The 13,667-nt window shown below is 43.6% G+C and overlaps 4 protein-coding genes across 4 annotated transcripts; 3 read left to right on the top strand and 1 right to left on the bottom strand.

The window, feature by feature from the left end:
- The first annotated feature begins 387 nt into the window (after positions 1-387).
- FA14DRAFT_132626 (uncharacterized protein) lies at positions 388-2,716 on the top strand. Its single transcript, XM_025496952.1, has 2 exons — positions 388-842; positions 907-2,716. Exons 1-2 carry the CDS (start codon positions 405-407, stop codon positions 2,605-2,607), a joined length of 2,139 nt encoding a protein of 712 aa, XP_025355130.1. The 5' UTR covers positions 388-404; the 3' UTR covers positions 2,608-2,716.
- Positions 2,717-3,490: 774 nt separating this feature from the next.
- On the top strand, positions 3,491-8,468 carry FA14DRAFT_160265 (uncharacterized protein). The gene has a single exon (XM_025498591.1). It carries the CDS (start codon positions 3,746-3,748, stop codon positions 8,324-8,326), a length of 4,581 nt encoding a protein of 1,526 aa, XP_025355129.1. The 5' UTR covers positions 3,491-3,745; the 3' UTR covers positions 8,327-8,468.
- A 414-nt stretch (positions 8,469-8,882) lies between these two features.
- FA14DRAFT_34610 (uncharacterized protein) lies at positions 8,883-11,872 on the top strand. Its single transcript, XM_025502224.1, has one exon. It carries the CDS (start codon positions 9,238-9,240, stop codon positions 11,737-11,739), a length of 2,502 nt encoding a protein of 833 aa, XP_025355128.1. The 5' UTR covers positions 8,883-9,237; the 3' UTR covers positions 11,740-11,872.
- Positions 11,873-12,017: 145 nt separating this feature from the next.
- On the bottom strand, positions 12,018-13,034 carry FA14DRAFT_115092 (NAD(P)-binding protein; the record flags this gene model as incomplete). The annotated part of the gene is made up of 1 exon (XM_025496089.1): positions 12,018-13,034. A coding segment is annotated over one exon (1,017 nt), but the record flags the coding sequence as incomplete, so codon positions are not given.
- Between the last annotated feature and the right edge of the window lie 633 nt (positions 13,035-13,667).

The raw sequence follows: 13,667 nt of genomic DNA, 5'->3' as shown, positions 1-13,667 counted from the left end.
TTAAATGCGCAATCTTGTGCGCGGTCCGCAAAGCATTAAAAGCAAATGAAATCAAGAAAAAGAGGGACTTGCAATGCTCCATGTGTAACCATGAAATTCTCACCCATTTCTGAGCGGTAATGCAGCATTAGGGATCTCTTTTGGGTTGACGCCACACCCATCATGCTTCACGTGAAGTAACGCGACACAAATGTGCTTTTAAGCGCGCGTGCTTATTTTTGCAGCAATGCGAGTGCACGAATAAGTGTTGGTTGTGTGCTTTTGTGCGTAAAGTGGAATCAAATTTGTGTTGTAGAATTTAGTGGGGAAAGTACTTGACTGCAATGTGCCTGATTGTCAAAAGACGGTCCTTGGATTGGACTATGTCTTCTACTCCATCATCCTGATCAACAACCCAGCAAAATATGTCAACTTCAATAGCCGCTCCTGGCTCACCATCAAAGTCTACCAGTACACTTCAAAGATCTAATGCAATGACCACATCTATGGCCTATCATCAAAGGGAAAAATCCATCCCTGGCTCAGATTGTGGTCGATCTATGTTCGTCAAACCTCCGCCACAATCACCACGTCATGATCGGGTCAGTACGCCTCCATCACCAGGTAAGGAGAACTACCCATTACCAGCAGAGAACGGAAAGAGGGCATTATACGGCAATGCATTTGAAACCGCACGTTCGCCATCTCCCTCAAAGGCCAAACCGGCTAAAGCCAGGGCTAGAAGTGTTTCACCAAGTAAAGGAATGCGTTTATTGGGCAAGGGAAAGTCAAATGCTAGTCAAGAACAAGAATCTAAACCCCGCGATTTACGACAAATCGATCATGAATATGTAGAAATGCTGGTGAGTATGCTTAGAAGTAGTGCTAGAACAACATACCTGACCAACCCTCCTTTCCGCCTCTTAGAATGAGATGCAAGTACCAGCAACACTTATGCACAAGCTCATGACATTGGATGCAAAAGTGAAAGAATCCATGTTGAAAGGACAGGCGACATTGAATTTGGCCTCATTGAGCGCTGCTTCGAACGGCAAAGCAAGAAATGCGATCCCAGATAAATTCATGCGAAGCAAGAGTAGCGTAAACCTTCAGGCAAGTGCTGACGAAGAATTCGAGAGACGTCTGCCATTCAGCAATCAAAGTCGTTCTGCCTCAGGGGAATCGAGTAGTTCAGCAGGAACGACAGGTGCTCCATTCTCATCTTCTGGTGCCAGAAATGGAATCGGAATGCATAACAATCCTTCTTCCACTTCTTTGGTCAGTATGCGATCACGTTCTGCAAGTTTCAGTAAGGATTCAAGTGCAGGAATTATGACTGCTCCATACTATGCAACAATGCTAAAAGCAACCGATTCTTCAAGATTGGAAGTTGCCAAGGTGAAAAAGATGCGTGCTGTTTTATCATCAGAAAGTCCTGCTTGGCTGGGAGAGTTCTTTGAAGAAGGCGGATACAGTGCAATGCTGTTCAGACTACGGGAATTACTGGAAATGGAATGGAGAGAAGAACAACATGACGATCAACTGTTACACGAATTGTTACGCTGTTTTGTTGCATTGACTTCTACAGAATGCGGTAGACAAGCATTATCTTCCACCTCCCCGGCTCCCTATGCTGATTTGGCAGATTTGCTCTTCTCGGAAAAGCGTCCTGGTGAACTTTCAACGAGAAAGCTATTGGTCGAGCTGCTAATGATCTTGCCTGATCTTCCCATACCAAGCGAAGAGCTCCACAAAAGCGTTTCTGGCGTTTCTTCAACTCGTGTGACATCTTCATTGTTGAATTGCATGGCCGAGAATGGAAAGTCGTCCCTACATTTCACCTTACTCGTCACCTTATTGCACAACGCACGCGATCCGAGCAAGGAAGCCATTGTGGATTTCATTTCGGCAACGCATACGCCTCGACCATTCAAAGGATGGGTGACTGAATTGTTGAATGTGAACAGAGACTACTTTTGGGTCTTTTGTCATTCATCCAATCGATTTTGGGCATTGCAAGATGTAAACATCGATGAAGCTCAAGCGCCCAAAGTGCCAGGTGGAATGACGGGTGGGGTAGAGTTTGAAGCGATGTCCTACCTGACTTCTCAAGTACGATTGATCAATTTGGTAGCACGTAGATTGCTTAAAGTCGAAAATGCCGCTCATGATTTCCACTGTCTGCTATTTGCTTCCGGTATTGAACGATTATTGGCAATCACTCGAAAAGCATCGCAAACGTATTATCAACAATTACATTTGGAACTTGCAAGATATTTCGATCTGGCAAGAAAGGCAGGATTCCGTTTGCCTGTGGAATTGGAAGCATGGCAAAGTGTACCACAATTGCTTCCGGTAACTTCATTGATGTCTTCTGAACGAACATTCAAGTCCTCCACAGAATTCAAGCAACCTCCAAATCCTCCTCAGAAAGCACCAAGTCCACCCCTTGCACTTCCTGATCTAGGTGCACCTTTATTCAATCCACATGGTAATCAACAAGTTTCGGGTGGCACATTGGTAGGAGATGCGGTAAAGCGATGGGAACAAAGAACGACAAAGACACAACAAAAACAACAATCACAAGATCAAAAATATGTTTGGTCACCACCTCAAGAGTGGTCGTGATAAAGAAGTATGCATAATCCCCTTTCTCTTTTTTTGTTTAATGTACAGTACGAAATCAAATAAAAAGTGTATATGATTCGCATTCACCTCAATCAACTTCTTCTTTTTTCCAACATCTATGTGCATCGTATGCAAGGGTTATAGAATCATCCATGATCTTCGCTTCTATGTGAATTTCGGCAATTCTATTTTTAAGGGTAAACATGCAAGGAGATGGACGATCACGAGAAAAACTTTAAAAATTTCCCACTTTCTTTTTTGAGTGACTACGCCGTTTTTAGCGTCACGCTAGAATGTAAAACTGGCGTAATGTGCTGGCCGTTGGATTGTTTGTTTGTTCTTCAACGCTAAGACGCTAGAAACGCTAAAAGATGAAACAACCTCTTGTGTGTATGAGCATTGATAAGAAGGATAGTAAGGTCCCGTTTACCCTTTATTGTCTGACGTTGAAATGAGAAACCTTACCAATTGATTTGGTCATACGGCCTTCAACGGGCTCATTGTATTCTATTGAAAGTGCGCAATCAGATTCAATTCATTGTTACTCATGACGATCATTCCCACGGCGCCGAAAATAATCTTTGTTTCTTTTCATTTTTGTTTCATAAGTGTGTAATACAAAACACGGATAAGATGCCTTGCGCTTTTTAATTGCATGTTAATATTGTACGCTAAGACTGAAATAATGCAAACAGCATTTACACTGTTAAATTGCATACAAACAATTCGGTGTCTCTCTTGCCCGCTAGGTACTCGAGCTAGATTCAGATTCAAACACAGGCACTTTACCACTCTATTAGACAAATACAAAGTTCTAGCCAGCAGCCAGGAAGCACTCATCATTAATCCACCGCTTAAAGGCATTCTTTCTCCCCACTTCACCATCACTCTTCCCCCTTTCATTCCTCTCCATTCTCTCATACCTTTGCCTTTCAGCTCGTACTGGAATGCTTTAAACATAAACACAAGACTTCTTTCATCGCTTTCCATGCTCATTTTTGCTTCATTTTTGCTCCGTATACCATCACATTAACTAGGAGTACGTCCGGACCCGCTCAATTTTACAGCATTTAGCGGCCTTCTGCATTGATCCCTCTTTTTCAACAATAAAGAAAGGACCCATCATACTCGATCCAAAATGAGCTCGTCATATGACTCTTATTCGATCAAATCCGTTCCTTCTACATCAAATAATTCCGATAAAAAGAGATGGCGCGATTTAGGTTTATCAGGTGTAACAACTTCTGGTTTTGCTAATTTACTTCGATCAGCAAGAAAGTCAACCGATAGCCTTCGTAGTGCAGCAAGTGCAACAAGCAGTCGTGCAAGATCTCAAAATCATTCACAAAAAGGTTCGAATGCCACTTCCATCTCTACCGATAAGAATTCTTACCGTAATTCAGTCAACAAAGATTTACCACCCAATCCAAGAACGCCAAACGAGCAAATCAACGATCTATCCAGAAGATCAGAATCAAGTTCAGCTGCTTCGCGTGTCATTCATGATGTTCCAGAAGAGCCACCACTAGAATACTTCGAAATGCCACCTGAAGCTGAATTGGATCCATCTGTAAAGTTGGGAAAACCTACAACGAAAGCGGAAACACACGAGAAAGATCGTGAGCAGAACAATCGTACGCCTACAAACGAAAGTGAACTTCGTAATCGTGATCTCACAAGTCCTGCAGATTCCACAACAAGAAAACATTCTATCACAATGGCAGAATTGCCTCCATCAATCTCTTCACGCACTGCAAGTCTGGGCATGTTAGGCCAAGATGGCTTGCCGACAAGGTCTTATTCGCATACATCTGCTTTGAGTGAGAATGGCCCAACGGCCACATCATCAATAGCCGGCTGGACTGCTGAACAAGAAGAAGAAGGCGAAGGCGAAACCCGGGAGGAAAGTGGTTCAAAGACGCCTACAAACGATGACAAACAATCTGTTGCAAATCAATCAGATTCACTTCAACGTATTGGATCTTCTGCAAAATCTGTCGCTCGTAAAAGCTTTACACGTATTCGAAAGAAAAGTAATGCATCTACTCATCAAGATTCGGCAAAGTCTATCACTGCGGCTATCTCTTCTAGTGCGCAACACCCCATGCCAGTCTCTGCTTCGGGTAATGTTACAGCAGCATCCAGCAGTGTTGGTGCAGGAACACAATGGGCTGGCAATAAGACCGGAGAAGGAGATGGTAATACAATTGCTCAGCTGTACGCTGTGTTTGGATTGCCGAAAGATCCTTCAGTGTGGACCCTAGCTGAGGAAGACTGCGTAGTCGGCGTGCATCACTTAGATGGTGCAATTGACCGATTCTGGAGACCCGAAGTGTTGGGTTGTTCTATCTGCCCTCCTCCTGCAGAAGTTTTGGGTCACACACAAGCTTCTTCTTCATCTTTAGACGAACAATCTGGTGCAAGCAAATGGGAAGGTCGTACCAGCAACAAAGATGAAAGCAAGAAATCTCAAAGTCCCAAATTCATCGAAATGAACGATGGTCGAGGTGCTACCGAGAAAGCCGAGACTGCTCGTGTGTTGAGCAAAGCTCTCAAGTTGTCTTTCACTCGGGAAGTCGAAGTTGTGGCTGAACAAGGACATTATCCACCCAAAGCCACTTCACATACTTTCTCTTTCAGCGTGCCCACGATTCCAAGCTCGGGCGAGGCATATGAACGTACAGCAGACGGTCGCAAAGTTGCAATGGCAACTGGTGTTTCTGTTGGAGGAGCTGCGAATGGAGTCGGAGAAGGTTATGGATTGACCTCGCATCGTAATGGCTCAAACACTGGATATGGCAATAGCAACGATGACGGACCACGTTTGGCAACCTTTTACGGTGTTGCTTTGACCGTTTGGAGTGCGGCAGACGAAAAGCGTGCAAAAGTGATTCGAAAAGAATTAGCAAAAGCAAAGAAACAAAACGGAGGTAATCTTTCCAAGAGTAATGCAGACGAAACAACGAATGGCGCAGAAGGTGAAAATCCCGGTTTGGCTGCTGTTAGAGGATCTTCTGATTCTGTCTTTTTTATGCCTTATGCTATTTGCATCGTTTCTCGATTCCCACTCTACAATCTTTTGGGAGATTGGAACAAGATGGCTTGGCATAAGTATAGCCGTAACATTGAGATGCACAACCAGCTCATGTCCACCATTCTCAGACATCCTGCTCCAAGATTGGGTGAAGAGATCAGTGTTGGATCACCCGAGAAGGACCTCTCTTTCCACTGCACCTTCCCTGGTGCAGTAGAGTGGGGAACAGGATTGATCGGTATCGATTTCACGATGTGGCCTCTATTCAGCACATTGTCGCTTGACAACATTTTGACCATCTGCGAAATTGCACTAGGCCATAACGGACGTATCTTGTTCGTTTCTTCTCACCCTGCTTTGCTCGGTATGGCCGTTGAAACACTGCGCTATCTTGTCGAACAGAGTGGATGGCGTGGTGTTGTTCATCAAATTTGTCATGCTCGTGACGTTCGGATTTACCTCGAAGATCCTGGCTCTTGGATTATTGGTATCAATGCAGAATTGCGTGGATTAGTTCAACCTCCTGCACAAGTCTGCACCGTGGATCTGGATATGAACCGTATCACATGCAACAGTCCTCCTTTGAACGCAATTAGTACAAAAGGATTACGTGAAAGAAGACGCAAGAGATTGCACCAAGCTGTCCACGTTAATGACGTCGATTATCATCCACCTCGTGAATTCATTGATGCTTATCCGGGTTCAAGATTCCGTCCATTGAGTAGAATGATCACGCGGGATTTGAATTCTGCATATGAGCAACTGCCTGTGCCTCAATGGTGGAATCAAACGGTTGCAGTACAAGCTTTCGATAATTCATTACGGGAAGATCAAAAGTCAACCTTTTTGAAAAAGATGCTCAAATCTCGACGTACTAGCCGTGCAGTCGTTGCATCTGAATCAGAAATTGCTGCAATCATGGCTTTGCGTAAGAGAGCAAGCACATTCGTTGATGCACGCGATGGCTTGGAAAACAAGATTGGACGATTGAACAAACGTTTGGCATTCTTGATGAGCGAATCAGAGATGTGGAGAGCGCAATTTGGTAAAATTCAAGTTTTGGTTGATCGATTGACAAAAGAAGCGAACGATTTACGTTCAAAAGTAGACAAAGAACGTAGAGAAAGTAAACGTTTAAGCTCTCGTCTGGCTCAAAGAGATGTCGAGCATGTACAATTGCAACTTCAGCTAAAGGATACCGAACAAGCACGAGAGGAGGCCATGGGCGAATTGCTAAGAATGAAGACGGCTATGGAATCTGTCGAGCAAGAGCGTGAAGTTATGATGGAAGAGATTCGTGCAGTCTTGTCTGGAGGCGGTAACATCGAAGATGTGAATATGAGCGTTACTAGACTTGATTTACCTTCGTTCAATCTACTCTCCAGAAGTAGTAGTCCTACTGGATCTCAAGTGAGTATGACGCCTTCTCAAGCAGCAGAGTACGTCTTGAAATCCCGCGCAATGGCTGAAGCAAGAATCTCGGAAGGAAGGCCCGGACGTAATCAAAGTCGCACAAATAGCAGAATATCCTCTCAACAAGGACACAGAAGAAGCATGTCACAAGATCGCGGTGAACGTGACCGTAACGGATCTTACAGTGGATCAGTGAACTCCCATGTGAATCACTTCCCAGACGAGCAAATGAATTATGAGATTCAGCAAAGGACCAGTATTGTGACGGATCAAATCAGTAGAATTCAGCAACAGCTTGAATCCACCTTGACAAATTTGGAAGGTCGCCGATCAGGAACGTATGAACGCGAAATCAATCGCCGTCAACGTCGTGGCAGTAACGCAAGTATCAATTCAAGATACGAGTACCGTAGCAGCGTTGGACATGGCGTCAATAACGCAGAGGAGAGCTTGAACGATCATGCAAGCGAAGATGGAAAGACGGTCGATACAAAGACCTCAGAAATGAAAGACAATACTCAAGATCGATCTTCAATGAGAGCAACACGTAGACGCAAAGAAAGAAGTGCTGCACCACCTACAGCATCAAGTCAGTCTTTGCGTGATGCATATGCTTCTTCCACGGCTTCTCATACCTCTTTAGGTGTTCCTCCTGCAATTCAACCAAAGTCAAGCAATCGGCCACGCATTTCTTCTGTTGGTGCAAACGGAAAGAAGAATTCTACAGATAGCAATGGAATTGATTCAAGATCTCCGCCTAGATCACCTGAAGCTGAAGTGACACCTGGTGTGTTCACAGCTTCTAACAGCGGTGATTCCAATTCAATCACACAAACGTTGAACGAGAACGGAAATGCATCCTCCCCTGTGATTGGAGAGATACCCGCAAGTGATTCCAATCCTTCCACTGTGACACCTGTTTTGTCTCATGAGGATTTCAAGCATGGTGTGGCTTCTCAACCATTGCTCACTGCTTTGCAGCAAAAGCCTAAGTATTATACTGCTGAACAACCAACTCAAGTTGAACGAACAGAAGAACAAGAAGCACTTCAAGAGATTTCTGCTGGTCAATCAGAAGGCAATAGCCATGATAACGCCCATCAACAATCGCACAATTCTCATGATGCTTCTCACAATACAGGCAGTGGAAACACTTCTCCTACTTTACCTACCGGTATTCCTGCAGGATCTGATGCTGAATCTTTGATGACCAAGAATGGATGGACGGTTGATACGGCGGATGTGAAAAATGTTACTGAATTAAGTGGATGATTGTCAGGACAGGTTCAGGATAAAAGGTTTTTATTGTCTCCATTCTTTTACTATAAAATATACATTATTTAGTGGATGCTACTTTTGAATGCTATAATTTATGCTCATCTCATTGTCTTAGTCATCATCAATGGAATGTCAGATCTGCTGCTGATGATGATCATCGTATGCATGCACACCGTAACTTTCTACATTATTTAAAGAGCGCATGCATATGTGTATGTGTATGTACGCCGACAAGTGATTTACACGGCAAGACGCGTCGCGTAAACGTGTAAAGTGTGTTGGAACGCGTCTATTTACGCGCTTTGATGAACAAGTTAAAGTTTTCGTTCGATTGAACGCGTGTTCGATTTCGGAGGTGAGCATTTTAACAGTCAACTTTTCGCGCGCGCACCACAAAAGATACTTTTTCTTTTTCCAATCCTAGGGTTTCTCGCTTTTTAAATGTGATTTTCGATGCAGACTAACTCGGGTAAAAGAACAGTGGAGTGCTTGCATGATGGCATGCTTTGATCGAATTCTCCCGTTGATGCAGTTTGAATGCACACACACACACACATTCAAAGTCGGACTCTCGAAAAAGGATCCCAAGAAAAAAAGACAAAGGGATCTAAAGAGAAAATATTAGGTTAGATCCACATCTCGTTCGATTATACCTGAGGTCCACTTTTGCTCCTCACCTAAATTGGTTTTTCGTACATCAAGAACCTAATCATACGTTTGAATGCGCATGGATAGGTGAACGAGTATCCATTTTACCACCATCACCGTCAATTATTCACCTACTTTGCCATCTTAACAAATTCGAAGTAGAGCGGCTGCTTTGAAACGCTTTTTTATTTTTGCCCGATTCTTATTTCGACAAGTATATAGTTCTTGCCTATTGCTGGGCAGACAAGGCCAACATCATGGAGCAGGCCTCACCTCAATTACGATGCTATGAGGTTGAACAGGCCGCACATGCTTTACGTCATCGATTGGCATTAGCTTCCAATCATAAACGATCGCCTATTCCACCATTCATTGCAAGTTTCAACGGAAAGGCGGAAAACACATCCCAACGGCAGTCTTCACAGCCCTCCCAATCATCAACCTCACCGGAAAGTGAGCATACACCACAGCCAATTGCATCTCCTGCAAGTATGCAAGGACTTGGGATAGGTTTGGCTTCCGGTATGGATGAAGACCGTCAATCTCAATGCGAAGATGTGATGATGAAAGAGGAATTGGATCAAGCATCAAGTTTGCAATCACACGCTTCGTCAGAGAAAGAATCACAAAATTGCAAACCGTCACTCTATGATGTGATCTTTGGATCGACGTTCGGACGTGTGGCTATGCCAGGAGTAAAGGCGTCAACGAAATCATCTTCTTCGCCTCCTGTTGTACAACAAAGGTCACCTCACGTTCGTCAAGGCAGTTCAGCATTTTTGGAGCAAGTTGCACTTTCGCCACAACATAATATGCTTTCAAACAGTACTTTCATCACAAGCGAATATCCACCTTCTCCAAGAAATTTCTCACAAGAATTTACGCCTCAATTATCTTCGCTCACTTCTCCTTCTCGTCATTGGGGATCACAAGCTGAGTCGACAATCTTTGATACACCATCTGATCCAATGGAACAAGATTCATATCACAGTACAACCACTCCGTTCGGTAGCCTCAAGCACAGAACGCCAAAATTAGGTTCAAGCAAGCATAGAAGGATGCGAAGTAGTGGTGGATCTGTTTTGCCAAATGGCCATCCAGCTTCTTCGTTGGCGCAAGATTTGGGCATTGCAACGGGCGGTGTACGTCCTGCTCGATCGCGAAACGCTTCAGCAGCAGGAAGGTTGATCGGTGGATTCAATTCGCACCCCAACAGATATGATCGAGAAGACCTTCGAGACGAACATACGTCTACAAAAGATACCAGTATGCTTGCTGGTTTTCTGTTAGCAAGCCTTTCTTCAGGCTCAAATGATAATGAAGAGGCAAAAGTGTCACCGCCTAGATCATCGAAATTCGTTGATCCAAACACACTTACACCTAGAAGAAGACAAAGGAACAGCGTTGGTGATCTTCATACACCCACATCTACACGCTTCAACACGCCTTCTTCAGCACATCGTCGACAAAGTTTGGCAAATCATCATCTACAGCAAAATAGCCCAATCAATGAGGTAGATGAAGCAGGCAATAATGAAGCAGCCCATTCACTGTTGGATCTGGCATCCTCACCATCACCATCTCCCTCGCAATTTCGTAGTTCTTCTCACCTGCCAGGTCACACGCCAAGTCTACGGGATGACCTGATTGCATATCGAAGAAAGGAACATGGAAAGACACCTAGTTTGGCATCTCCTATGAGATCGGGTGGAACGGTCAAATACAAGTTGATGGATGACATTGATCGTCATGAAGAGCGAGGCAGATTATCGGACCTACGTGGAATTCTCAAAACTCCTTCCAATCATGCCAACAATTCTCGTGCTGGTCGTGGACATGCTCGAACAGGGTCGTTGGGTTCGCATGGAATTACAGACGGTGGAAGTCCGATTCGTTCTTCTTTCAAGTCAAAGTTGCAAAATGCTCCATTATTGGAATCTGCTCAACCCACAACTCCTCCTTCAGGTCTTTACGATCTTTCCCCTTCGCCACGCAAACATGCAAGAACTCCATCGCAAGCTGGTCGAGTACGACTCATGTCACCTCCAATGACTCCACCACATTCTGATGAAGTCACAACTACTGGCAAGACGGAACAAGCAGCACGTTCAGATGCTATGTCTCACCGTGGCAAACGATCAACATCCCCTCTTTCACCATTGGACCCACATCCATCTTTGCGTGAAGCGGATGTCGAGATGCAAAGTTCGGAAGAGGACAAAGTGTCCCAAGACGTACCGGCAGAGGAGAAGTCTACTTCTGTTGCTCACGGAGAATTACCCATTCAAACACCTCGAACACCACCTCCGTTGCCAAACACACCTCGTACGCCAAAAGCACCTGGCTCAAACTTTTCTTACGGTGACTTTTTGCATGTTTCACCTTCTCCTCAACCAAAGATGCGAGGAATGTATTCAGGTTTAGGCACTCCAAATTCTTCCAAGTTACCTTCAGCTGCTGGAGTGTTAGGTCATTCACTTGATCAAACCCCAACAAGGGCCACAAGAAGTCGAGCAAAGTTTCTCGACTTTGATCAAAGTGGTTCGGGTAAAGCTGTTTTGAAACAAATGGCTATGTCCAATGATGACCATCACCAGTACCGCAATCAGCACGATGCCGGTGTTGATGGCCTTGGCTTGGGCGGCGCCTTTGATGCGGATGAACCTGAACAAATGCTCATTCCTGGCAAACGAATCGCTACAACGCCAAAATCGAATCCAAACGATATTGGCAAGCGATTCAGAATTGCTCAAATGTGAGCAAAACAATGCCATTCAATATACCACTTCTCGTTTCGGATCCTGCTTTCGTTACTGCTTTTCGCTTTTCGCTTTTCGCTTTTCGCTTTTTTCGCTTTTTTTCTCAATTTTCTCTCTTCTCTTCTGTAGCCTTCTGACTATTACGACTGTTTAATATTGCTCTACTTCTTATACAAATTTTGTAGGATCGTGCTTTTGATTATCGCTGGATATACCTGTTATGAAATGAATCGTTTGGAATGCTTATTACATTAAAAATATCGTGTTCACCATTGCATCTGTCCGAATTTCTCATCAATCTTTTTTTGAACTAATTGCCAACATTTTTCTTCCATTTCTTCATTCTTTGCTGCATCACTTGCTCTTCCTAATTGACATGGATATGTTAGATATTGACCACTCCATTTATTTTTGTCGATTTGTGAAGATGTTGCAGCAAACAAGCACGTTCTCGCTCCTTCCATAGCATTCAATAGGACCAATCGCAAAATTGCGGGGTATGATTGTGCCAATTTGAGAATGTGAAACCGGCTCACTTCTCTCAAAAAGTTTCTTTGAACAAAGTCGTTATTGATCTCACCCGGATGTAAGGATACACAGGCAATATTGCATCCTCCTGGTCGATCAGAATCTAATGCTTGTAATTCTCGATTTAGCCGGCTTGATAATAGGATCTGTGCAAGTTTGCTTTGACTGTATAGATTATTGCTACTTCTCTTCTCATCGTTCACACTTTGCCATGATTCAAAAGATGCAGGATTTCCTATAGGCCAAGGAAGAGAACACCATCTGTGAGCACAAGAAGAAACAAAGATGATCCTACTTGATCCTGATTTTTGTTCATGAGAAGTTTTGCGTATCAGCGGTATCAGCCTTCTCAGCATGACCATATGATTGACTGTATTGGTTGCCATGAATGATTCCACTTTATCTTCGGTTATCTCACTCTTTCCCGATCCTTTTCCTGCACAAGCAATAAAGATGTCTAACCTTTTTGTTCCTGCTTGTAAGAATGTTTTTGCAGCTTGATCTGCTTGGTCCATCGTTGAAAGATCACAAGGAAGATATTCGATTTTCCCTAAAGCGATTTCATCTTCACCTTCGATTTGATTTGGTATAGGTTCTAATGCTAATCTTGTCTTGATTGTTTCAAGTGCCTGTTTGAATTTCAATTCAGATCTTGCACCTAAGAATACATGTGCACCATGTCGTACCAATGCATGGCATGTCTCCAATCCTATTCCACCCGTTCCTCCCGTTACCAATGCAACTTTTCCTTTTAGACTTGGTATATCTTCATGCGTCCATACTTCTTGTTTCCATTCCCATGGTTTGAATAAGTACGGCAAAGTACTTCCAACAGCATCAAACGTTGAACAAGCAGCACTTGATATCGTACTTGCACCCGGTACCATTTTCGTTGGATGAGTGGGTGGTCGTTGTATTGGGTATATGCACATAAGTTCTCCACTACTTTATCCGCTTTCTTTTATGCGTGTGAATGACAACCGTTTTTACTCAATAAAATCTAATCGGGCGTAATATCTGTGCGGTACATCGGGGTAATAGAGCGGCACTCAATCGCGCCCGCCTGCGTTTTTTCTAAGCGACGCATCACCGGTTAATTCAACTTTTCGGCTCTTTTTCTGTCGATCCAATTCACCCCATGTGGGGAAAACTAAAAAACAAATAGCATATAAATTTATCATTGGTTAAGGAGATCTTTTATATTACCTGGATTATGTAATCATCTTCTTCGCTTAAACTACTAATAAATGTCTTGTCTGTCTCGATCTTACTTTCATAAGAATGTTCTTGTTCCTTTGTCCGGCGCCGCTTGAAAAATGATATCATTCTGTGTCTATCTTTAGGTTACAATAGATCTCCTTGTTAGACCACACCACTTTAAGCTTTTTCTTTCTTTTTTT

This window comes from Meira miltonrushii, assembly GCF_003144205.1.
Source record: "Meira miltonrushii strain MCA 3882 unplaced genomic scaffold FA14scaffold_2, whole genome shotgun sequence".
Lineage (NCBI taxonomy): Eukaryota > Fungi > Basidiomycota > Exobasidiomycetes > Exobasidiales > Brachybasidiaceae > Meira > Meira miltonrushii.
Note: the sequence above shows the minus strand (reverse complement) of the source record. Positions and strands in the feature narration are given on the sequence as shown.

Coding starts and splice junctions, on each gene's coding strand:
- FA14DRAFT_132626 (XM_025496952.1), top strand. CDS start 405: ATGTCAACTTCAATAGCCGCTCCTGGCTCACCATCAAAGTCTACCAGT. Junction 843..906: donor ATGAATATGTAGAAATGCTG/GTGAGTATGCTT, acceptor TCCGCCTCTTAG/AATGAGATGCAAGTACCAGC.
- FA14DRAFT_160265 (XM_025498591.1), top strand. CDS start 3,746: ATGAGCTCGTCATATGACTCTTATTCGATCAAATCCGTTCCTTCTACA.
- FA14DRAFT_34610 (XM_025502224.1), top strand. CDS start 9,238: ATGGAGCAGGCCTCACCTCAATTACGATGCTATGAGGTTGAACAGGCC.